The 26,904-nt window shown below is 34.1% G+C and overlaps 2 protein-coding genes across 2 annotated transcripts; both read right to left on the minus strand.

The window, feature by feature from the left end:
* Nucleotides 1–826: 826 nt before the first annotated feature.
* LOC130654022 (host cell factor 2-like) lies at nt 827–10,189 on the minus strand. The gene is made up of 18 exons (XM_057456525.1): nt 10,003–10,189; nt 9,706–9,839; nt 6,833–7,008; nt 6,512–6,717; nt 6,285–6,369; nt 6,094–6,197; nt 5,296–5,378; nt 5,147–5,218; nt 5,010–5,043; nt 4,821–4,904; nt 2,812–4,733; nt 2,537–2,668; nt 2,297–2,447; nt 2,140–2,177; nt 1,803–2,056; nt 1,684–1,718; nt 1,546–1,594; nt 827–1,463 (listed from the first exon to the last, which is right to left on the minus strand). The coding sequence occupies exons 1-18, from the start codon at nt 10,157–10,159 to the stop codon at nt 1,430–1,432; spliced, it is 3,750 nt and encodes a 1,249-aa protein (XP_057312508.1). The 5' UTR covers nt 10,160–10,189; the 3' UTR covers nt 827–1,429.
* A 1,812-nt stretch (nt 10,190–12,001) lies between these two features.
* On the minus strand, nt 12,002–25,402 carry LOC130654544 (SWI/SNF-related matrix-associated actin-dependent regulator of chromatin subfamily A member 5-like). The gene is made up of 19 exons (XM_057457154.1): nt 24,833–25,402; nt 19,377–19,612; nt 18,873–18,973; nt 18,174–18,274; nt 17,737–17,916; nt 17,458–17,613; nt 17,229–17,360; nt 16,764–16,832; nt 16,436–16,682; nt 15,982–16,346; nt 14,279–14,557; nt 13,849–14,199; nt 13,638–13,766; nt 13,439–13,555; nt 13,054–13,188; nt 12,871–12,963; nt 12,572–12,691; nt 12,326–12,439; nt 12,002–12,244 (listed from the first exon to the last, which is right to left on the minus strand). Exons 1-19 carry the CDS (start codon nt 24,932–24,934, stop codon nt 12,176–12,178), a joined length of 3,096 nt encoding a protein of 1,031 aa, XP_057313137.1. The 5' UTR covers nt 24,935–25,402; the 3' UTR covers nt 12,002–12,175.
* Between the last annotated feature and the right edge of the window lie 1,502 nt (nt 25,403–26,904).

A 26,904-nucleotide genomic window follows, 5' to 3' on the forward strand; every position in this document is an offset into this window, starting at 1 on the left:
CAGAGCGTATGTTACCACCATATTGTACGCAAAGTAAACTGCATATTGAAGGAAGGAGATCTCGGTCACAGATTTCAGTCATAACTCACTGAAAAAGGATTGAGCGGTAACTCGGCTTGCATTTATTCCAATTCGCGCTCTTTGAATGAACTAGTTAAGAGCGAAGAGAACAAGCCAGTCTATCTCATCCAATCACAAGCGCTATTTCCTTCTTCTTACAAGATTTGTCGAAAACAAGTATAGGGCTAAAGGATGATTTAATCACAACCTTGTACGTATTTGTTGGCCTTTTTCTATATTTCGCAGAATTAAATCTTCGCAAATGCCTTTAATGGCATAAATTTTCGTGAATAACCATTTTCTAGGAGTTAAATAAAACAGTAGAATTTTCATATTTATTTTTATCACAAGTTTATGGCTATTAATCAAATAATTGGAAAGAATTTCGCCTTTCATCAACATCAAAGTCTATGTCCTAATCAGATTCATCAGAGGAATCGTTATCTTTTCTATCTTTGACGTGAGGGTCCTTAGGGCCTGGGTAGGAAGTCGCCGACTGATAAATTCTTTACTTCTGCAGCTGACACAATGTTAGCGAAAGAAGAAAATATTTCTATAAGATATATATAAAAAAAATGCGAGCTGAGTTTTGAAAAAAATAAAATTTGCAAGAAGTTATTCCATCAAAGAAATTTTTTGATTAAAAATTTAAGCTTATTAGAACGACGGCCATGTGTTTGCTTTTTTCTCCAGGAAAAAACTCGCGTGGGGAACTCGCGAACGAGTAAGAGGCTAACCAGATCGGTTTGGTATTAAAAACAAGCGATTGATAAAAATTTTCAGCTATATGGACTCTAAAAAATGGCGACAACTCTAGTTTTTGATTTACACACTATACAAGCTAATGTGATCAGAAAGAGGTCACGTAACTTTCGAAAAAAATAACAAAACTATTAACTTAATAGTCGTAATAATAATGACGAAAACACATGTAAAACGAAGTAATCGCTTTAAATGAAAATTTGAAAACAGTTCTCGATAGAATCTAGTTCAAAAGACGAACACTACAGAAATACTTTTGTTTTTCGGAGTAGAAATTAGTTCAGTTGGCCAGTAAAAAAGAATAAAATCACGAATATACACGATCTATCATTTATAAAATACACAATAATTTATTAGTGCAAAATGATTTACTTTTCTTTCCAAGATCCACTAGTAACTCTTTCATTTACAACTTTTATTTATAACATGAAAAAAGATAATTAAAAAATACGGCATCTATAACACGCCGCCTCGTCGTCGGCACGTGTCGTCATCTAAAGAACACTGCGCCGCATTATATCAGTTCCACTATATACAATAAATAAATAATTGGTATCTTCGAATTATTTACAGTTCAAAATTTTCCACTCGTTAAAGATGATTAAGTTTAAGAAAGTTTAGCTCGCTTCGCCATATCCACTCTAAACAAAAGTAGAACAAGTTAGAACCCAATCTTCTTTCAGAGTTTAAAAAACATTCAGTGTAGAAAAAACAACGTCCTACCTTGTTTCCGCAGTTCGCTTCAACTTATTGTCTGGCAAATCTTTTAAATCTAAACACGCAAAGACATTAATAGTTAAGAAAATAAAATAAAAAGCGTCGGAAAAATCGTCAGTTTATAAATAACTAAAGATGGCATACCTTGTAGCCACCTCACTTGGGTTGCAGGACCATAACTAAAGCAGCAAAAACATCATTATAGCTAAGAAACGCTGTGTTGACCTAACAAACAAGGAAACATTTGAAGAAATTTAACCCACCCCTTCTCATTTTTCGCAGCAATTCTGAAGATGATGGCGGGCTTGGTTGTGAAGTCGATGTGAGCATTTTTCAGCGTGTCTGCCGTTACTGTACACGACGACACGGATCCGCAATAAACACGCACGAATGTGAGCTGGGTGTTTGGAACATCTTTCCCTTTCTTGTTATCAACGGCTAAGTATACAGCATACTCCAAAATCTTGCCTGCACTGTTCGTTGGAGGTTCCCAAGACAAATGTGCTCCTACGTCGTTCTAAAAGTAAATAAAAAAAATTAACGGAAACTGAACTCGCAGCAGGACGCTTACAATTCATCGAACGACATTTTATTTCTTACTTTGGTTATTTTGATCGAACACGGTGCACCAGGAAATCCTAAAAACAGAAAACAAATATATTTAAAGAATGTAACATTTGACCTGCATTAAAAGAAATTAACGATACAGGGTTAAAGGTTAAACAAACGAAATTAAAATTCGTTTTAATCGACATACCCGGTACACATGTTTTGAAGGCAGCAATATCACTGTATAAACCTCTACCGCAAACATTTATGCCAGCTACTCGGAATTTAAACGCCGTTCCAGGTTGCAGTTCAACTTTGCGCATGCCTTTATATTCACCGTCTGCAACAACATTATCTTCCTAAAAAAAAGGAAAAGAAAAGAAAAGACAGTTAATTTTGTTTTTGTATGATATAATGAAAAATTCTCTCTTTTTTTTTCTTTACTTACATTTTCGTCACCTTCTTCGACAGGAACGTAATAATGAGATACGACTATGGACGTGTTGGTTGTCATAGCAACATCAAACCAAGGCATCTGAACTTTCTTAATTGCATCACCACCTACTTTGGGTTTTCCAGCCTAAGTAAATAAGAGCAAGTCAATTCGAAGAAACAAAAATGTACCCTTTGCTTGCAGTATCTATATTTTAAGCTCAAGTCAAGCTTGATGTTGATATATTAGATAAAAAATAGCCGGGAAACTTCTCATAAAACGTCTCATACCTTTTTAACAGACAGTACGTTTCCAACATTGCCATTGACAGCGGACGCTTTCCCAACAGGTCCTGTAGCAATCGGAGAGGACGAGGCTAAGGCTGCTAAAGTGGAAAGGGGGTTTTGTGATATGTCGGATAATGTTGTCGACACAGGTTTAGTTGGTGTATTCTGTATATTAGACGAGCTGCTGGCAATGGATGCGAGTTGTGCTAACGTTGTCGCAGCAACTGATTCAACTGACATCGCATCTGCGGGTTCTTCTTTAATATCAGTTTCAGGAAGAGCACTTTCAGCCTTTTGCTCTTCTCCTTTTTCTAACTTTACAGTTTTGTCATCTGGGTGGTTTTCCGTTAAAGCATCAGCACTCCTCTCCTCTTCGTTGGTTTTTACCGAATCCGTTTCCATTTTTTCATGTTGTTGCTCCCCGTTCATTAATATAGCCTCTTCTTCGGTTTTGATGTCTTCTTTTATCTCGCTACTAACAGGCGCTTGCGCGTTTTGTACTTCCATTGGTTTTTCATCGGCAACAGGCTTGTCAGAAACCTCCTTCTTTTCAGTTTGGGCATCACTAACTTTCTTCTCGTCAGGAGATTCATTTGAATCTGCATTAGTCGAGGAAGAAACATCAGAAATTGGAGTCTCTGCAGCAAGTGTGTTTTGCGCATCAAGGGAGGAGGGTGCTTGCGTAGATATAGATGGAGTATTTGGTATTCCAGGAATAGGCTCTGTCGTTGTGCTGACAGCACTGTTTACAGTCGCAGCAAGGGTTTGTATTTTACTACTTGTAGTAGTTAATATATTTAAATTAGCCAATCCAGATGGCAACTGAGGACGAACAGCCGGAAACTGATTTACTAGTGAAACAGGTGAACCCGTCTTCCCAGCACCTGCTCCAGACACAAGTGTGGCCATAGGAGAGATATTTGTTGCTTGAGTTGTCACAACTCCCATTTTAGTTCCAAGGAAGGAACTCACGTTCACAGCTTTTACTGTACTTGTGACACCAGCTTTTGGAGGAAACTGCACAGATACCAGTTTTGATGGACTCGCTTGTGCGGAACCTAACTTTGCAATATTAGGACTGCTTAAAGGAGTTGGCACGCGAAGCTGAGCTCCACCAGTAGCAGCACTGAGAACTTTTTGTATCTGGCTTTGACCTTGCTGACCTTTTAGTAACGCAGCCATCTGTTGCGGTGTTACGGTGACCGTGGTTCCACTGCTGCCACTTGTTGTAGTAGTGTTTGGTCCAATCGCACGTATGAATGTTACTGTTTGCGGTGGAGCACCTCCAGAACCTGGCAGTTGAGCTCTTACCAATGCATACTGAGTGGCTGAAGATGTGCCGGTGGTAGGTGCAGCAGCATTCGATACTACCTTTATGGCAGGAGATGCTGTCGTATTGGACACCTGAGGTGTTAATATTGGATTATTCATTCCTGCTTTAGCAACTGTTTGCACCACGGGTTTAGCACCAGCCTTAGCCGGAGAAATTATCTGAACAGTTTTTCCACCAGTAGCATTAATTTGTGTACCAGTCAATTTGCCAGCCGTCAACTGGTTAAGAGCCGCCAGTGTAATGTGTTGGTTTTTAATCTGCCCTCCAAGCTGAATTGGAATTTGGGAAACGGATTTTGGAGTAGTTATTAAAGAAGGAGCTTTGACGCCAGCAATTGTCGTTACGGGCATTTTTAGTTTGGACTTGAGAGTAGCATCGGACACACCCAACGTTTTTGAAATAGCCAACGGTGTTGTACTTGAAGAAGCGTTTGGCAATCGAACTACGTGTGCAGCATTAGCCCCTAGTAACTGAGTCGGGGTAGTGGTAGAGGTAATGGCTCTATTTGATAAACTTGTAACTGCAGCAGAATTAGAGGGGGTTGTAGGAGCTGGCACTTCGTACTTTTGTATTTGAATAATGTAAGCATCAGCTGCACAAGTAAAAAAACAAAAAGAAATTAAAAATATCACAGAAACGAATGTAGAGAATATGAAAAATACCAATGAAAAAACCATACCTGTTGGGATAGCTCCCCAACATACTTCCAAAGTTGTTGTAGTAGCTCTTACAAGTTGAACACGAGATGGCGCAGGAGGTCGTTCTAAAAATTTGAAGGATATAAAACCCTTGCGTGTATAAAAACCCTTTAAATAATTTTTGAAAATTTTGCTGTATATGTTTTTTTAAGAAATAGTGTGTTACGTACCTGTCTCCAGAAACCACAAATCTTTGCAGCAAACCTAAATAAATATTTAAGACTTACTATAAATAAAAAGAACACGAGAGAGACTTAAAAATGTTATATAAAAAACATTAAACAAAATATTTACATAAAAAACTAACATTTTCAACTTGATTATTCCAAGCCTTTCTGTATCCATCCCTGCCACTCCAAACATACATTCTCGTGTGAACCTACAAATATTAACGATATATTGAAATTGCATCAGACAGAAACAGTTCTGAAGTTAAAGAATAGATGCCTGTCTTACATTGACAGCAGAATGTCCTGCACGTGGTTTTAGTATTTGATCATCAGCTCCATCAACATTGATAGCTTCCCATCTTAACTTTTCTAAAAGAACAAAAAAAGCAAATTATATGCTAATTTATTTCATCTTTACTGCCTTTTCGCAACTGTTTGTCACAGATGCACATTTATCAAAAGTGGGACATTTATTGGAAATACAAATAAAGATAAAACATCTGTTCTCATAAAAACACCAGGGTAACCACTAATAAAATAAGAACAAAGGTAGGGATAATAAGGAGAATTAAGGAGACAAATTGACATTTTTTAAGGATATTTTGCTGCGAACGAGAATAAAATAAGGATAATTAAGGAGAAAAACAATTTTAGTTCTCATCTTTAATGTTACACATACATGTTCTATGATAAGAAAATTATACATATTATACAAATATACATATAAATTATGCCCTGAAAGGATTTCAGGTAACAGAGAAATATGTCTTATTTTATTGGTGATAAACAATCCATGAACAGACTTCCAAAAAAGTTACGATCAGAAAAAATAAGAAAAGAGGAGAAATTAAGGAGAATAGCTAAAATTTGAATTTTTTTAAGTATATTTAGGTACTTTTAAGGAGATATTCTTTTTCTACGGTTATTTAAGGAGGAGTGGTCAACCTAAACATACAATAAAAAAAATTTTCAGTAATAATTTTTTATTTATTTGCCTCGCTACTTTAACTGAGATAATTCACAAGTAGAATATAGGCTACATTAGGGTGATCGCTGTTCCAAAAGCATTAAATAAAATACATACCAACGTTAAGACAAGCTAATGTATTTGTGCACTTCCATTCTTTTTCATGACTAGACTTTCCATCATCAACCAGTAATGGAACCCAGCCACCAAATACATACATTCTAGATATAAAAGACAATTTAATACACATAAAATAGCATTGTTAATTAATTCTAGTAATTTTCAATGAAATCCCGAAAGCCACAAACCTCTTGCCGATCATGACAGCTGTGTGTAAACTTCTTGGCAGTGGAGCTATTCCATGAATTACAGGTTTCGACCATAACATCTTATCTAAAATTAAATACAATGTAACCAATATAACCATAACAAAATAGGATTCAACATTAATATTACTAATAAAATAGTCAACTACAAAATAACATTATTGCTGTAGGTAAAATACTGTGATATAAACTGACAAAATCTATCTTACCAACATCTAATATATAAACATCGCCCAATCTGCACCCACTCATTCCACCATATATAAAAAGACGAGGATGCTTGCCATTTTCTGCAGTGTGCAGGACTGCAGAATGTGATTCTCTAGCGGTGGGTGGTTGGCCATATGTTAATGGAACATCCCATTGCAAATTATCATGTTGACTTAGGTCAAGGGTGTATAAATCATTCAAATACCTAGAAAAAAATAAAAGTTGATTTTATTTATCTTCAGATAGAAAAAAAAAGTAAAAATAATATTTTACAAAAAATATTAAAAAATTATAAAGAAACATTTTCATAAAACCATTACCTAGGAATATTACTCCTAGGATCTTCACTGTCATTTGCAAGTCCACCAAACAAAAATATTTTTTTGCCAACTAGGGTGAAACTGTGTCCAAGCCGGGGGCATGGAGGAATATTGTTTGCGGGAGCCTTTGGGTGAAGGTGTTTCCACTCCCATCTGCTCGCTTGAAGTTCATAAAGCTGAAGGATAAAATAAAAAAATTAATACATAAATGATATTTAAAGCACCACCCCTCAATCATTTGATTTTTCTAAAATGCAAATTCCAGGACATTCCAGGACAAATTTGTTTGATCTTCCAGGACAATTCCGGGAGGAATTGCTAACCTTAAAAGTCACAAGCCTAATAAAACTTTTGGGAACACAAGCATTTCTTTGAGATGCATGCAATGCAATCTAGAAGTATTTGTGGACAAATATGTTGCAGCATTTTACAAACCTCATTTTTAATTAATTCTTGTGACCGGTAGAGTGGTTCTTTGGCTCCCTGATATGCAGGCCTTAAAGTTTGCCAAAATATTTCCCAAGGTGATTCATTTTCCCATTTGGAAAATATAATTGATTTCATGCAAGAATCCAATGAAAATAAATTAGCCTTGGCAGAGTTAACAATGAATACAAGTGATTCCGAGAAGGAATACAAAAAAAGGAGCATAAAGGAAAGTAACACTAAGGGTGTATTGAAACCTCTTCAACGGTTCTTGGGGAACATGAAAGATCATGTGTGTAACGTTCAAGGATGACATTTAAAAAAAAATACACCAAAATCATCAGTGATCTTTGAAACAAAAGGACCACATTTCAAAAGATAGTTAAGTACTTTTCTTCCTTTGTTATCTTGAAGCAGCAACGTCAAATATTATGATTTTTCGTTCTGGAAATATAGCCAATTTATTCTTGAGGTTACATTGAGTGAAGTGTATGACTGGACTAACTTTACCTCACCAAGATCTACGATGTTTCTCCATGTAATGAACTTGTAAGTTTTCTCACTAATGTGCTTTCACTGTAAAATTTAATAAAATATTTTACTCTTCATCTGGAGGATTAGTTTTCATGTATTAAATTTTGAGGAATTAGCACTTTATTCATATTTAAAATTTATTCAGTAATGTATGAATATGTAGCTATAGAGCACATTGCACTTAAGTAGTTATTCTGTCTTTTTAATCTTGCAAAGAAACTTCTGACCATGTGGGATTGATTTCTGGGACCTTTCATTAATGTCAACAAATTTTGAATGCTATAATGTTAATTTTAAGAAATTCTAGGACTAAAAAAACTTAAATTCAACAAAAAAAATAAAATCAAATTTAAATTTTTTTTCTCAATAAATAAAGCTAAAAAAGAAAGTTGTATGATGTAAAATAAAGAAGTTTAAGAAACCTATAGCTTAAAGATTTTAACTACTAATTGAGAAAATTCCTTCTGTAACGTTTGTAAAAAGAAATTTAATATTTGGAATTGCAAACATTTTTCTTAACATGATTACTTTCCAGGACAATTTCAGGACATCTTCAATTTTTTGTCAAATTTCCAGGATTTAATAATGTCTTTAATAATTACTTCAATTCTTTCTGTATAATTTGCAAGCACGTACAATAATGCTATATTTGGCAGAACTTATTAATTATTTATGAATTTTAATTTAAAAAGGAATTGCTACAGCTACAAAATTGTGACAAGTGTGTTATAACAATAAAAATATGGATATATAACCTAATTATGTAGAAAAAAAATTCCGATTTTTAAAAGGGTTACTTCCACATTAAGTAGAAATTTAGTTAAAGTTAGTTAAAAATACTTGTCTGAAAATTTTTCCACATCAAATTCTGTCAGAAAATTTTTCTATTGAAATTTATAATTTTGTCAAAGTTTTGCTACGGTTTTTCCTCAAAAAATTGCAATAAAAATAAGGTCAATCTGGTGACTCTAACACTAAATAATTGTTACGTCTAAGGAAAAAAACTTTGATAGAACCCAAGTTTTACCAAAATCAGAATTTCTTCACCCCTGTGCTAAAATGTAAATTGACAATGATCGTACTTGTTTTGCACAAATTCTATTCCTAATGTTTCAAAATATTTTACAAATTTTCTTGACTTTTGTATGACTTTTTCCAATTTCCTTATTAAACAGACTTACTCCATGCAACTTGATCAATTTTTTTCTAATTTCTGAAAGAAATTGATGAAGTTTGTTTTCTCACCAGCGAATAATTTTGGAAATAGACCACTTTCCACATGATGTAGTTGTTTTAATTTCATTTTGAAAAACAATGGGCATATGGGCACTTTTGTGTAGGTAAACAAGCAGGACTCACTAATTTAAAATCACTAATTTAATGCTAATATTCCTTTTCTTAGATGGATTTCTTTGATTACTGTGGTTTATTATTTATATTTTCTACATACAGAAATGCTTGCAGATGTGCAAAAAAACCTTTTAACTTTTGTAAAAAAATTTAATTTGCAACTAGCCACTAAATTTCAAATTTTATGTTGCAGTTAAGCAATATTTCTAATATTTTGTAGTTCATGTATATAAGATAAATATTAAAACAGGAATGCAGGAAATACATTGAAGGCAAGAAAATTGCCAATTTTTTGTGTTTTCCTAATTGCCCACAGTCTCCGCGCCATATTTATTTACAAGGAGAGCAAGTACAAAGTAGCTGCCCCTGCAACAACACGGAATAGCCCAAAGAAAAATTAAAATGGCGCCGTGGAGGAAAAAAAGCGAGCAGCCGTGCCGGTTCGTATGGTTTTCAAAAAAATGTCAACTTTTTAGGAGGTCATTTTGCCAACAAATGCAGCGAAATCTAACACATTTATCAGTACATTTTAAACATAATAAAAAAATAACTAACAAATGTACCTCATTAGAATATCTCCCATATTCTACCATGCCACCAAAAATAAGTAACCAGGTACCATCACAAACGAAGCCAAATGCAGCGCAACCAGGAGGTATATCACCTTGAACTGCAGGAACGAACCATTGGTTGGTGGCTAAAAAGTAATTTGCTAATTATTTATAGGCAAATTTTAAAGCGGTAGCTTTGCAAATATATTTTAATTATTATTTAAGCTACAAGAACACGACGGGATCTATTCGGTAGTTCCTTTCGTTTTTCTTTTTTAAACGTCGTTAAAAATAAAATCTCTTCATTACCAGTGTTGTAAACATGCAATTCTTCAACAATGCCTTCGTTTCCACCGCCAAATATTACAATTAAATCTCTTATTGCGACAGCACGGTGACCGTGTCTTGGTTTTGGACTTGGTCCGGATGGTTCTTTCACGCTTTTCCATTTCATGCAAGCAGCCATGTTGTTTACATCGTAGTTAATATTTTTTTCAAAATGGCGTTTGAATTAGTAATGAGATATCTACGCATGCGTACTGAATATCGTCACAGCGGCGTGGAGAGTGTGCACAGTTAGCAGTTTTCCGCCGGGGACGTTCAATTTTTTTTCAATCGTGATTCGTGAGGACCATATATTTATTTTATTTTCTACAGTATATGGTAATTGTTTAATAAAATTTACTAAAAATCCATAGCTAAATATATATAATTTATTGGAAAAAAAAAAAAAATTGGAAAAAAGGGCATTATTTTCTTTTCTTTGTGAGTAAAATTCTAAGAAGTTGAGGCATTTGTGACCGAAAAGTCCTCCATTTTGTTGTTTATTCAGGGGAGCGATATACCTTTCCACACACGGCGTTGTTTAGCAAGTGGCAGGTTACTACAACACCAACCTCGTCCCAAAGCCTATTTCTCTTTTTTGACAGCCGCCGTACAAGATTGTCAAAAAAGAGAAAAACAGTCGGGAAGAGGTTGGTACTTAAAAACAGATTCGGCCCAATACAGAAAAACACAAAACAAAACCTGGGGTCGAAATTGCCGCTGCGCCTATATGGAGTTTTTGAAGTGGGAGAACAGAGAACGGCTTGGAAAATTGATAGAATCCTCTTTTGCATCGTGAACATAGCTTGGCGTATGACTCGGCAGATGGCATCAAATTACGCGCAGGGTTTAAATATAAAATGCTGATTCTTATGTAACCGACACTCACAGTTGATTTTAGCTCCCATTTTTTTCTATCAACGATCATTGCATTTGATTCCAGAGGTAATTTCTTTCTTTCATACGGTTCGCGGTCAAGTACATTCAACAACTTTACATTTAAACTGCGCTAGATACGCGAGTAATAACACCCGTCATCTTGTGGTTATATTTTTGACGACTACACTTTTTACGCTTATTTTATACATTATGTGAATCATGATCATTAAAAATGGTAAAATGCTAAACTGATTTGATGACTTTTTTGACACGCATATGCCAAACACAACAGACAGCCTCTTAAGTTAAGTAGAGTGTAATTGGTAATTATTGCCCCCCCCCCCCCCCCCCCATTTATGGTACCCAGGCTATTTGTTAAAGCAATTTCATAATAGTGGGCTATATGTTGAATTAGTACCTGGCAGTGCAGTCTTCTTTATATCTGGCCTTTTTTATTGGCTTATATGGATCACGTGAGCAGGCGCTATTTTTCTGTAGCGAGCCAGATAAAATGTAAACACAAAAAAGTGAACAAAAATAGTTTATAAGGCGCATTTATCTTTTTCTGACTTAGCAACAAGATAAACCAGTTTGCAGAGCTCCCTCATTCACACAATCATAATCGAGTCTCGCATTTTTTGTAACACAAATATTTACACAGTACAAATACATGCCAATTTTTATTTCACCATGTTACACGAAAATAAAATAAATTTTTTACTATAAATATCCTTGTTTGATTACATCTAATTATGTAATGTTTCGTTATTTTAGATTTTAACTATTTGTTCTTCTTAGCGCCGTTTTGAAACTATTATTTAATACAAATAATTTTGTGTTCCTGCCGCTGTCTGGTTTCGCGGTATTCGTTTTGTTCTAGAAAAATCCACCGCCGGTGATGAGAGTAAACGTAACAGAAAAAAACAGTGGGATCCTCCTGAGCTATTTTTTTTAATGAAATTGAGAATATTTGAGGACGAGTAAAGAAGAAAATATTTTTATACCCATGTACCATCGCTACGCATTTTGAAAATAAAAATCATTTGTAAAAGGAAAATTGAGGAGATTTGAGAATGTTGTTAAAAATGGGTAGAAAGAAATGAGCTTTATGTCAAATATAAAATCATTTATCTCAACATAAGTGTCTTGAGACTATCGTTGTATATTTTCGCACATTGATATTCAACAAAACCATTACAAAACATCTCTGAATAAATAGTTAGTATATGCAAGAATGAAAAATCAAAGAAGTTCCAATAAACAATCGCAACTGGTCCGTTTACTTCTTCACTTTTTTGGGTGGTTTACTGCCCGGAGTGGCTTCATTTTTTCGTTTCTGACTTGGACCCTGAAAGGAAATACCGTAACACGTTAAAACACAAATCAAGACAAAAGCTCACCAAAAAAATATGTACAAATATTAACGTACCCTAGGTAAACCTGGTTTTGGACCTTTTTTCTTATCGCGTCGTTCTTTCTCTTCTATTTCTTGGTTTTCACGCTCAATTAAAGTGATGAGTGTATTACAACGCCTTTGAAGCTCCTAAAATCGACAATTAAGTTAGCCAGACAAGGGTAAAAGAATGTAAAGGCCAATGATAAAACTTAAACACAAGCAAGCTTCCTTACAGTTACATTTTTAAAACTCGATCAAAATATTGTTTTTACAACTTACAACTGCCGTTCTTGACTTGATGAACCAGTCAAATCGGAATAACGGAGCACTTCGTACAGCCTGGCGTAACTCTTCGTAAACATTTTCTCGCTCAAATCCAAGCTTATACAACATACACACCTAAAACAGGTTATTAGATTTTTTTCGAATTTTCCGAATCAAACTTTGAATTAAAACTGATATAAATTTAGCATGATTATATTTATTCTGTGAGCTATCACACTGATGTAATTTCGAGTATTAAATTTATAACGACAAAAGATTTCAGAAAACTTTTAATTATACAAAACACTACGTACCAGGAAACGATCCTCTTCTTCTGTGTAATTCTTTCCTTTATTTGTACCATACTGAATCCTCAATTGATGGAAGGGTGATTTGTAGCGCGCCATCTAAACAGAAAGTTTTGAAATAAGATTTTAAGTAACAAAGTACGAATCAACTCTACAGTTACATTTCTCGTGTTTACATACAAACCTCACCTTCGCTTCCATTGCTTCTTTGATGCTTATGCGTCGTTGGATTTTCGCCTCGCCTCGTTCTATTTGCGCCATGATTTTGTCTATATCTGTTAATTCGTTACATCGTTCCCAAAAGACGGAAGCGTATTCTCGTACCTAAAGTACCAATACCATAGTTGATCAGTTTTAAACATTGGAAACATCAAAACATTGAACATTGAGCAGAGTTGATTAGTTTTGAAAATTGGATAATTTCTCTTAGCGTGACAGGCAGAACATATCAAAACACAGAACATTGAGCAGAGCTGAATAGTTTTAAAGATTGGATACTTTCTCTTAGCACGACTGGCAGGAGATTTCATAGAACATTGACAGGATATTATGCGAACTTATCCTTCTAACAAACCTCTTGAGGGGTTTTCCCTTCCACTTCTTTGCATATTAGATCGATTTCATCACGACCATACTTCTCACAAGCTTTAATAAACTGATTAAAATCTCGTTTGTTCCAACTAGTGAAACCCTGAAGAAGAACATGACATGAATTTTGATAATTGATTTGAAGAAGGTAGGAATTCAATTCTCCTTCTGTAGAAATTATTCACCTGTCCTAAGAGTTCATCTTTTTCCTTGGCCTCTTCTTCAGTAAGAGGCAAGGCGTTATCAATTCTAGCTTGTTCTTGCTTTTGCATTTTTTTCGATTCGCTTTCATCAAGATCATAGTCACGTGGAACCTAAAGATAAGTAAACATTAGAATGCTTATATCATTTCTACAAAATTATATAACCTGTTTCTCGAAGAACTTTGATATTTACCTTGTACGCGATAGTTTTTCGGTAACTGTATATTTCTATGTCCAAAAGTTCAAACAGTCTCGGTGGGAAGAATTGAAAGTCTTGAACATTGGGTTGCCTGGGAGGACGCGGAGCTTTGGGAGCTCGCGGTTCATTCACGCGCATTAATTCTTTGAAGTAGGTATCAACAGCATAGTTAGCTTTCCTTTCACGTTTCGGCGGTTCTATCCAGTGCGAAACAGCGCCAACTTTATCATGGGTATCACGAAAGTCCTGACCCTCGAACTGATAGATACTCTCCGGTACATCCATCGTAAAGTTACGCAGTTGACTTTCTCCCAATGAATCCATTTTTTCCTTTAATTCTTCAGTCTGAATATAAAAATAAAAATTATAGCATCTTTTAAATTAGGACAAACGCGGAGTTGACATGCATAACAAAACAACAAACCTTCTTCTGTCCACGTTCTAATATAGCATCGATATCTTCGTTAGTAATGGTAGAATCTTTTCCAGCAAAAACTTTATCAGCTCCATGCCGAATCATATTCAACATTTCATCTTTATTGATTTTATTAGTAGAATCAACCAAACGTCCCTGCTGGATGACAACTCTGTCTAACCTCAACTTCATTTCGGCACGCTCAATAATTCTCTCTTCGACAGTATTTTCTGTGATAAACTTGAAGATTCGAACTTGTTTCTTCTGACCAATTCTGTGAGCGCGATCCTGAACAGGAATTATTTGGTTTTTAAAAGAAAATTAAAAGCAGACAGAAAATGTATACAGTTTAACCATGCCTATGGCAGACTCTTTTTCCAGGAACTGGCCGGATCATAATCAAATTCTCATAAAAAAAACCCTCTATATAGCGGACACAAATTTTCGGACAACACATAATTTTTGGGGGAAATTTAAAAACACGAAAAATGAATTACTATATTTATATTACACATTTGCCTACTTTCACATCAATGTATCGATCAAGTTTATTGATGTTTTTTATAAATTAATGCCGCAAAGAATATTTAGATACATCTATAAGTGCCTTTTCTCCAAAAAAGTCAGAACCTGCATACAGCGGACACCAGGTCATAGTGAATGCTTTTTTCAGGAACCGTAGGTGTTCGCTATAGCCAGGTTGGACTGTATACGATTATTATGAACATGGTTGTTACTAGGGGCTGTTCATATCGGAAATATTTCCTCGGTTAGCAAGGAAATATTTCAGCATGATATAATTTTAATTTCTGTTAATATGGCATGGGTGAGAAAACTTTTCCATGCCATGTGTAAGTTTCTATAGTTTATTGTGATAAGAATCTATTGTTTATTTTTATAATTATGCCGAATCGGCATAAATTTATCTCGCCTACCGAGAACACTGTTTATATGGGAAAATGCATTACCCGATTACCAAGATCTCGATTATGCGCACCCGAGATCTCAGTAGGCTGGTAAATGTTTTTTTCTCATATAAACGCAACTAAATTTGTTAAGAGTTTGTTAAAAACCCGAGATCTTGACTTGATATCATGCTGAAACAATTTACCCGGTTCCCGAGAAATATTTTCCATATGAAGAGCCCCTTAGTCGACGATTTAGAAAAATTACAAACAGGCAGTGTACAAAATGTTTTATAAAACTGCAGTTCTGCAAGATTTAACTAAAATTTAGTATCTAGCAAGAGGACGCTAAATAAAAGGTGTGATATTTCAGCACTTTTTAAAATTAGGCCTTGGTAATTCCAAGAAAAACCTGGACCAAGGCCTTTGTGTTAGTGGCTAAAATGGCTTTATAATACCTTAAGTCGATTTATGTTTGTGAAATTCATCTATTTACGCAAAAGAAAAGTCAATTCACAAAAAAAAAAATTTTTTCGTTTTTTTTTCTGTTTTTCTTGGTAAATTGTCTGTTACTGCAGTTGATAAAGATAAATAATCCGCGCAAGCTATAGTAAAGGCTAAAATAAATAGGCTTAAAATAAATTGAAATTGCGAAAAAATACTAGTAGATTCGCGAAAAAATTATTCACAAAAATCCTATAATGATTTATTCGCGATAAAAAATCTTTTACAAAACATCTCAATAAACAAATTAATCTTTAGCAAAATGCATTTATCAAGTAAGGTAGTTGACACACAAGAGCTTACCTGTGCTTGCAAATCAACTTGTGGATTCCAGTCATTGTCATACATGACCACAACATCGGCGGTGGCTAAATTAATACCCAAACCACCCGCCCTTGTACTTAAAAGAAACATGAATTTATCACTACCAGGAGAATTGAAATCGTTTATTTGCGCAGTTCTTTCTTCGTGAGGTGTTTGGCCATCAAGACGACAGTATTGGAAGCCTCTCCACATTGAATAATCTTCAAGGATATCTAACAGACGCGTCATTTGACTGAATATAAGAACACGAGAACCAGTTTCTTTGAGTTTGAAGAGAAGTTTATCAAGCACCAGTAGTTTACCACAGTTGTCAACAAGATGTTGGTCTGTTGTGTAAGGAGGTCCTAAAGAAAAAGGTGGGTAAATTAGCACTACCATATCTCTGCAAAGTTAATCAACACTATCACTAAACCTATGATTCCACTTTCCTTACCAGGTTCAGCACCATCGAACAAGTATGGATGATTACAACATTTACGTAACTGCATGAGAATATTTAACAATCTCATTCGATCTGTTTTTCCAGCACCATTTACTATATCGATATCTTTCATCAGTAGTTTTGTGTACCACTGTCTTTGCATGGCACTCAATCCTACAAAAATACGTATTTCTTTTTTTGGAAGCAGTGCCTTCTCAACTTCACTTTTTAGACGACGCAGTAAAAATGGACGCAACACCTACGTAGAAAAAAATTAAGTATAAAAAGGACCACAATAATTTAAAGGCTGTCTACAACAAAAGCATTTATTTATACTTACTGCATGCAACCTTTGCACGAGCTGGTCTTGTTCTGTTAGATTTTCAGTGTTAAACCAAGCATCAAAATCCTAATGTAAAAAAAAATATTGATACTATAAATAATTGAAAGGAAGGAACTGTTTCATTCAGCTTAAACCAGAAAGGTCTACAGGTTTACATGTATAAAACAAAATAATTTTTAAACAAATAAACTATTTAAATAGTGAAGTGCCTTCCTATTTTCTATGAAAGGGTTGCTCTTAATTTAAAAATATGTCTGATGTCAAATTTAGAGAAACAAATAAAAATAAATCAGCTCAAGGAACGGTTGAATTATCTTATAACTGCAAATTCTATAGGCAGAAAAATTTAAATATTAGAAGTGTAGTTTGTACATATATATTTTTTAGAAATGCCCATATAGCATGCAAAATAAACTTACAAACATGATTGGAAAGGAAAATAACAGACAAATGTACACAAACCTCAGAGGAATTAAAAACATCTGGTAGTAAGAAGTTCAGCAACGCCCAAAGTTCATGCAGGTTATTCTGTAGTGGAGTACCAGTTAATAGAAGTCTGTTTGAAGATTTGAATTCCCTGACAATTCCTGATAGCTAAAAAATTTCAAAGGTTCAGTAGTCATATTTGTGCTATAGTGATTTTAAAATCTAGATTTACTGAAGCACAAAAAGCTAAAATAACTTTTCATACTAAGGATTTTTCATTTTTAATTCTATGAGCCTCGTCAATGCACAGGAATCTCCACGCAAACTTCTTGAGAACGGCCTTTTCCCGGATACACATTTCATATGACGTAACTAGGACATCCCACTCCCCTGGTAACAATGTTTCACGAATGAATGCTGCCTATAATTTAAAAATATAACACATATACATGCTGGTAGAAAAATTGGATGCACATACACCAGTCTAAACATGTCATCTTCCTGGACTGTACTCCTATTAAATAAGACTGTAACTAATTTTTACCCTGGCTTCCTGATTTCCAATCAGACAATGTGCTCGTAAAGTTGGACACCATTTTTGAAATTCAGCCATCCAATTTGCCAATGTTGACTTCGGCACAATAACGATGTGTGGACCTGGCTGATTTCTATGATGTTTCATGTACCCAATCAGGGAAATAGTTTGCAGTGTTTTGCCTAGACCCTAATAAGAAACATAACAATTGCACTCTATGGATGATAGTTTATACAGAATCTAATATTGTGTGTTTATTGTTTCATACTAGTCACGTTTTAAAAGTCTAAAACACAAGACATGGCCTTTCAAATAAATTAGCTTCTTCAGGGGCTAGAAACTTCTCCAAAATGAATGATGTTATTTAACTCTGCTTCCAATAGACACATGAAAAAATGTTTAAAATACTTTTCACTTAATCAAAATAAAGTAGGCAAAAAAGTTACCATTTCATCGGCTAAAATACCATTAATACCATTTTCATAAAGTGATATCATCCAGTTTAAACCACGTATTTGATAATCTCTCATTGTGCCATTTTTAATGTCTAAAAATAAATAAAAATTAATGCATTTAAGATTAGTCTTTTAATAAATATAGACTGTACACAATACAAAAAAAAAATACTGAATGTTAGAAAGAATTGGTAAAGATTAAAGGGGAACAAACAACATTTTTCAAGTATTTAAAATGCTAATAATTTTTTGTTGAGTCCAAAGTCAATTTTATGACGTAACATGCGTATCAGTAGTTTCACTTTAATGAAATGACACACAGTGATCACATAGAAGCTGAACATGCTGCATCTTTTAAACTTTCTGTTATATTTATACCACCAACAAATATGCATTGGGGTCAACATATGGAAACTTCTAGAAACATGCTAGCTCTGCTGGTCTTAATTGTGTTGCTCTACATACTAACTATGAGTATGATACGGCAAGTGTGATGCAACTACAATGTCACAATCCATTAAATTTTAAAATGTTTTTATTCAATATCAGAGTAAAAAAATTGTCTCGTCATACTCTAATACCGCCTGAAAAAAAATATTGACCTCTGTTTCATTTTCAAAATTAATGGCTTCACTAAATATCACGTGTGATTGCATTTTTTAAAGTTAGATTGGGTGAAGTAACACATACATGATGGGGATGCTTGGAACTGCAGAACCGTTGTTTGTGAATGCTTGGAATCTTCTAAAAGCTCTTCATCTTCTTCCTTCTCTGTTCTTCGGTGACGATGACTAAGCAAACAAAAAGGAACAAAGATAATAAATTACTTAAAATTGTTAAGACAATTTAATGAACAAAATTTAACAAAATTAAATGTGATGTAAAAACGTTTCATTTTCTTCTAAATATAAACATATAATCATCAATGACAAATGATCAAAATCATTTTTAGCTATTTATTGAAGTTAACCAATCAGATCATAGACCGGGATGGAAATAATGGATTGATAAGAACCTTTCTTTTTTTCTGAAAATTTGCTTTATGTTATGTTCCTGTTTCTGAAAGTTCACTTTCCATTACATTTGTTTCAATCCATTTCACACTTTTTTTAAATATTCGCTTTTCCGAAGTAATTTTTAATATATTTAAAAATTTTACCCTACACATGGTATCAACTAAACAAACTAACTTACTCTTTCACATTTTTCGGAGGGCTAGGGAAATCTGGCTGCTTTTTCATTTTTAAGGGGCTTTTCGGTGGTTTCTTACCAGCTGTTGTTAAAAAGTGGGAAAATATTTCTGTTTGTTTAAGAAGAAAATTAAATCTTGTTGATCTGTCCTTTTCCATTTTGTCCATATATTCTTTGTTGACACCCATTGTCTTGTTAATAACAATGGGTGCTGCCTTTTTTTCTTCTTCTTCATCATCCTACAATAAAACAAGATCACTTTACATAAATGACTGGTTTACTTATAAAATACTTAAAATTCTATTCATAATATTATTATGTATATGTTCAAGCAATTATGGTTCAACATACTAAATTAATAGATTTTGTATAGACAAGTTTTGAAGTTATAGGATTTGTGTGCATGCAATAAAATGCAGATTTTAGGAAAAGAAACTTAAATTATGGATTAAAAGCTTTCAGCTGTGACTGAGCAGTGTTTAAAGTAAATAAATTTCTGTAGATTTTCAGATTTCTTCTTTCATAAATTAAAAAATATCAGGATCCAGAAGTAATATTCAGTACTAATTTCTTGCAATGGTGGGGTATTGTTGTGTTTGATAGCTTATTTCTTTATAACTACAGTCAGGGTTGACTGCAAACAAGGAACCCTGCAGCTTAAAGATTTTCGCTTTTAGTAATTCAGGCTTCCAATAGCCTGGAAAGTCCTGAAATTTGATGTAGACCTTACTGAAAGACCGACATTTTACTGATTTACTCTTTTTTACTGCTACCAGAGAAGATTTACTTAAAGGAATCCCAAAATACTTTTACAAGTTGGACTTACATGAAAGATTTGCTTAAGAAATTCCAAATGATATGTCCACTTTTTTGGAAAAACTTTGTGTGACTCCAGATATAGCTGTTTAAACATTTGTTAATTATTTTAAATATTTATTCTGGAGGTCAAGTTGTGAAATTTATAGATGGTATATGCCACACTATGACGCATGTAATATCTAATTTTACCAATAATAAAACGTAGTTACAAAATATATATTTTTTCTTTTCTAGTAAATTTTGGAAAGTAATGTTCCTAGACATTTTTGTTAGAGTATCTAAACACGAAATCTTTTTTCAGCGATTTGTAAAAAATAAAAAGTATTTGACATTACCTATAAAAAACTCAATTCAATTTATTTGCCATAGACTAAGTGGGTAAATAAAATATAACAGGTTGCAGTTATAATTCGATGGCTGGAGACCAACACAATAATGAGGCTAATAAAAATGCAAGGACAAACAAATGGCACGAGTAAAAAGGGCAGTGTACAGGAAGGGCTAACTCTCACAAAACAAAACAGATAAAGAGGGAGAGTATTATTCATTTTCCTGATTCAAACCAAAGGGCAAAAAAATAACAATAGGGAGAAGAAAACTGAGGTTAAATCACTGCAGAAGTTTCCTTTTGTCGATGAAGGTTAGACTGACTTGTGACATGGGACATACCTTGGGACCAGATTGTCATACTCTAAATTTAAAACTGGTTACCTCATACTTTTTGTATCCAAACGTTTTAACTAAACATATTGATGTTTGCGTAACATATTGGAAAACTATTATAAGAAAAGAAACTTTAATTGTGGTGCGCGACATAGGCAAAATAGACTTATTTCTATCATACTCATTTAAGCAGGGTGCCACAATGTTGATTTTTTTATTGAAGGTCCAGGCATCGGTTGAGGTGGCAAGAAAAACAATTATTTAAAAAGTAATATTTGGGGTTACACTTTCAACAAAAAAAATGTCATTCAGAAGTTCCCTTTAATTTGCATGCATATTTCTGATCTACGTATAGATCACTTGCAGGGGTTGTATTTTCCCGACTAGGCTTGAATGCACGGATATGATTGTAGAAGTAAAGATCCTGAAGCATTTGTTATGTCACAGTTAAGACTCATCAGCATTTGGCTTTTGATGTGTTGAAATTAAGTGTTTTTTTTAAAACACAAGAGTAGGGCATATAGTTACAGAGAGTAGAGTGATAAAAACAAAGCCACTACCTAGCAATGTGTGTTTAATCTTTCCAACACTACCTCCAGTGCTGGAGTGTCACGATCGTTGTTGCAAAAAATGGCAAATTGTCCTCAGTTATTGGTTTTGATAATTACATATTTATCACTGTATAAAAATACCCATGCTACTACTATGGTGGTGCCAGAAAAAATGTCTTAGAATAAATATAGCAGCTATTCAACCCGCCAGCACTATTCTTATTCATTAAGAGACTTGAAGAGGATCTTAGTACTTCACACTTTGACCAAAAAAATGTTTAACTAAGCTTTCTTTGAAGATATCAATTTCCGATTTCCAGAGGTAAAAATAATGCTGTGTTTTCTGGCTACTAAAAATGTACTACAAAAAAAGAGGTTTTACAGCCGTTGAAATGCCCACATTTATAGATAAGTTGAAACAACATGATTTATCTTGTGGCTACGAATTACAGTCAGGGTAAACACCTAATTAGGCTATGGTGGCCTAATTAGGTCACAACACGAAGTAGGGAAGAAGTTGTAGACTTGTAACTGAATAAGGCTATTATAAACTTTATGAGTTCCTCAAACATTTGAAAAACACTAAAAACAATGATTTTTAGGTTACAATGGACAGCCTTATGTGACCATGATATTAAAATATCTTTTCAATCTCTGATAGATTAGCAGATGATAAGTTGCTGCAAAACAAGAAAATTGCTTAATTAGGTATGCGTTGCTTATTTAGGTGATGCATCATCTGCCATATTTATCATTTTGTGTTAAGTTCCATTATTTGAAACAATAAAGCTACTCACATAAAAGTCGTGCCTTAAGTTGTCAATGCATGGTTCAAATACAGCAGTATTTGGTCAGGTATTTCTATGAAGAACACAGATTTAATTGACGTTAAAGCTGTATTTAGATTCATGATAATTTTGATGTTGACTTACTAGGCAACCGTAGCCTAATTAGGTGTTTACCTAGACTGTTTTTAGATTGTCTTTAAATGATCCATTTTAACAAATAGGAGTGGGATTTGGACCTAAACAGGTCCGCTTTTACTAAAAGTAGGAGCCAGCAGTATTTTACGGAGAACCAGCATTTTTTTAAGTGACCACAAGAGAACGACCAGTTAAATAGATGAAACGAAATAAACAGAACCACCACTTCGAATGCAAGACATTTTATAATGTACACAACAGTTCATGAACCATTTTCTGAAATGTTTATGTCTGGTGTGACTCGGGCTTTATGTAACAGTTTAGACACAGAAGGCTTTTAAAACCAACACGATAATTAACAAAAACAAAATTAATATTTTAAATAACGAACTAATATCTGAATTGTAAACCAAATATAATGAAAAACACTATACAGAGGAGGGTTTAAAACGAGATAGACATTAAAATTCGAATGAATTAAATGAATTAATAAACTGGACAGTTTAAAGTCATCGACCGTGGTGATACCTCTACTGCCATTATATCCACTGTTGAAGAATCCATATCAAATTATAGTTTATTTTTCACAGCGATTACACACTTCCTTCAACGCATCCTAAAACACTATGCCGCTTAATCTGATTATGTATTTGACCAAAGGATTTTCATTTTGCAATTCGTGTATTGTAAACCAAATAAAACACTATACAGAGGAGGGGCCAACACGAGACATTTTTTCTTTTGGTAGACAAGGTAAAGTTCGAATAAATTAATAAATGTTGTGGAGAAACATTGTGGCATCCGGCAGAAAATATATGTTTGTTTCTTACATGGTTTCTGTTCAAATAAAAAAAATATGCTTTGAATATGAACCTTTTTTCCTTGAAGCGTATTACATTTTATTTCGAAGAATGAACTTGAATCCTGAAAATACTATTTTTGTTCTATTCTTCTTGTTTCCATTATTGCCTTTAGGCGAAATAAATAACTTAAGTTGGTTCATTATCGTGAATTCCGCGAATTTTATTCATGTTTTCGAAAATTAATCTTTGCGGAATCCATTTATTGGACCTCATGAAAACAACAAAAGATAGATAGATAGATGTGCATATTTTACATGGCTAGCCTCACAAATATCAGGGGATATACCCTGTCTATTATTTCCAGGAGGGGCCATGGCGTAGATGGAGAGTCCTAGAGTATTTAATGCTCATTTTGAGCTATGCAGACCCAATTAGAGCCCGCGCTCTACTAGACAACTCCCGGCAACATCCAACGGCCCACACAGTGTGCCATCTTCCCAATTTCCCTCACATGGCTTGGGTTAACCCAGGGCTATGGTAACATTCACTCGCCCATGTTGAATCGCCGTCAAGAGGAATCGAACCCCGGTCCCCCGCACAGAGCACGAGAGCTATAACCACTAATCTACGGCTCCACGAAGTGTTAGTTAGCAAGAGCATGAAGTATCAAAAAACCCTGGGAATTAGGTACCCTTTTATTCATCGTATTTGGTAGCTTAAGGTCATGAAGTTGTTTTGTTGATGGCCCCTAAAACGTAGCCTATTTTTATATTCTGGCAAGATACTTGTTTAACTAATCACGAGCCAGTATTCAGATTAAGATCAACCTTTGCCATTTATTTATATATAATTTAACCAGTTTGTGCTTGTAAGTTTTGTTTAGAATTTTTACTGTGAATGTTTGACCGTGAAAAATCTATGTTGTAGACCGAAGAAGAGCACGGAGGAAAGGATACTGTCTATTCCCTTTTATTGATAGGAAATAATTGATGATAATGATGATTTGAAGAAGTAAAACTATTTAAATGTGTGTTAAACGTATGTTCCCTAATACACAAGGAGCGTGAGAAGATTTTATTATATACAGTAGACTCTTGATATAACGAAACCCCCAAGGGGAATTTTTACCCAATTTTCCCAAAATCGCTTTAATTCTTTTTGATTTATATTTCACTATAAACACTGTCAAATATATGTAGAATTAACTGAGGTTACATCACACGAAATTCGAGAAAAATATGTTCAAATTTGTTTACAAAAAGCAATGCAAAGACTTCTATCATAAAATCATTTGGTTGTTTGTTGTGTGGACATGTGAATGTTATGGTTAGAATCACTCAATTTAGATGACATTGCATTGCGTTTTCTTTTTTCTGTACGTAAATTGCTATCTACATGGTGCAAAAATATTGAAAACATTTTGTGCGTTTTGGTTTTGGTTGTTGTATTTTGTAGCATTTGATACTTTGAGTTCGTTATATAGAGGTTTAATTGGTTAATTTGGTTCGCTGAATCAAGAGGGTTTCGTCGTTATCAGGGTTCGTTATATAGAGGGAATTTATAAGAGTTTCTTAAGGCAGAATCCAAGGGGAACGAACTTCGGTTCGTTAAATCAAGGTGTTCGTTATATCGGGGGTTCGTTATATCGAGAGTCTAGTGTAATAGCGAAAAGGCTCTAAAGCATTAGTCTATGAACTTACTGAACTCTCAGTGGCAGAAGCTTCTTCAGCAACTTCCTTTTCTTTCTTAGTCGTATCCACTGACGCAGTAGAGCTTGTTTCTGTTTCCATTGTAGCTTCCATTGTATAAAATGTATTAGCAAGGTAGCTTATAGCTACCGTTTCTCACAAACTGTTCGTTTCTACTTCCCGCGCGGGTTGTAAATGAAAGTGTTTTTTTTTAAGAGATAAAGAGAAAGAATCGATAGCTTGTAAATCAGAAATGGTCATCCGCAGTCTGCATCTAACCAAAACAATAGACAATAATTCACTTTAGAAAGAGCAACCAAGCACATCAAAACACAGAGACAAGTCCGCTGACCAGAATGTTTCGCGCCAATTTAAATGGCGTGTGTATATCACGGGCCAGATTCGAACGTTTATAATCGTCCGCAGGAAAATCTTAAACTCAGTGAGAACAAAAATTAATTTTTTGCAGTCATGTATATGGTCAAAATAGAAAAAAATAATTTTAAGAGATGAATAAAATAAATCAAAATATGTTGGGGACAAAGACAAAACATCTTTAGTGCAAAAATCTTCATGGCGGTTCCGTTTTTTTACTACATTGTAGTTACTATATTGTCGTGATTTTTTTTATAATTTTTTTTATCTGCAGGATCGCCTTAAGCCCTAATATTCAACAGCAATTTATTATCTTAAAAAGCAGGGTAAGAGAGGGGTCTTGTTGCAAAAAACTATTACAATCTCCTATGACAGACCATGCATCAATCTGATCGCAAAGGTTTTTTTTCTAATTTCTGTTTTATGCCACAAAAGAAAAGCAAAATTATTGCAGACTTTTTGTGGCATCTGAAATAAATTATTGTCTTCTTATTTGGTCTTAGGTAACACTATCTAAAGGTAAAAACACTCACATACGACTAGTGCCCTCTTGCATCTGCTAATACCTTAGTATTTCCCAATCAGAATTAGAGTTGGAAGGACAAACAAAATGCTGGTCGATTCCTCCTACACGTCTGAGATCTTTGTTATGAAGGAAAACTATAGATTTATTTAAGATCTGATCCAAGAATTATAATTTAGATCTTTAATCATGCTAAAAAACAATGATCATTAACGGTTGCAAAAGTCTGGGCGATTGTTTTTTGTTTGTCTTGTATACAATGCAAGCTGTGTTTTGGTTACCAATCCAGCCTTCCATAGTTCGATTGCTTGAAGATCACCTCATGCCTAGGCAAGTTGGGCACCCAATAACATCCTCAGGGGTTCTTTTTCGCTTTCTGAGATACGTACAACTTATACATATCAGAAAGCGAAACAGATGAACTCGTAACACGAGATTGGTTGAGCATTCAAAAAATAAAGGAAAAGCACCAGGAATTTCCATTGTTCCATTAACTCCTAAGAAGTGAAATGTTGGAAGCATTGTGGATTACAGAAATAAAACTGGATTTACACAGTTTAAGGCAAAGTTAGAAGGAAACAATTTTCTGTTAAAATTGATGTAGTAAATAAATTTTCTCTAATATAAAAAGCATAAGTTAGTGTTGTTGTCTTTTTTCAAAATTCAGTGACGATGATATCCAGTTATGATAGACTACACTGATAGACTTTGCTATAACCGTATTTGCAGATTTAACCGGATAATTACTGCCGAAGAAAAAAAGAGATAGTTAAAAGCTTTGTGGCAGGTTGTAACATTTTTCCTTCGCAGTTATTGTTGTTTGGCTGATAAATATCTAAAATGAAGGCTTAAAAAACTCTGTAATTGCCGTGTCATTGTATTCTTTTTTTATTTTGTAAACCTGTATGTATTTATTGGATCTTTTAAGTCGTGAATTTTTTGAAACTTTATTTTCCAAGATTCAAGAAATAAAACAAATTTTAAATAGTTCTAAATATGGTGGTGACGAGAATAAAAAAACACGTCATGTGGGCATTAACTACAACTTAAAATAAGCTGACATACGTAGGAACGCCAGAGTTAACTTGCCTAAAAGCTTTAGTTGAATTTATTTTTTATGAAGTGTTGTTATTTTGTTCAGCCCAATATTTGAGTTTAGTTGAGAGGGTTGACACAGAAAAGTCAC

The sequence above is a fragment of the Hydractinia symbiolongicarpus genome, chromosome 8, assembly GCF_029227915.1.
Source record: "Hydractinia symbiolongicarpus strain clone_291-10 chromosome 8, HSymV2.1, whole genome shotgun sequence".
Classification (NCBI taxonomy): domain Eukaryota; kingdom Metazoa; phylum Cnidaria; class Hydrozoa; order Anthoathecata; family Hydractiniidae; genus Hydractinia; species Hydractinia symbiolongicarpus.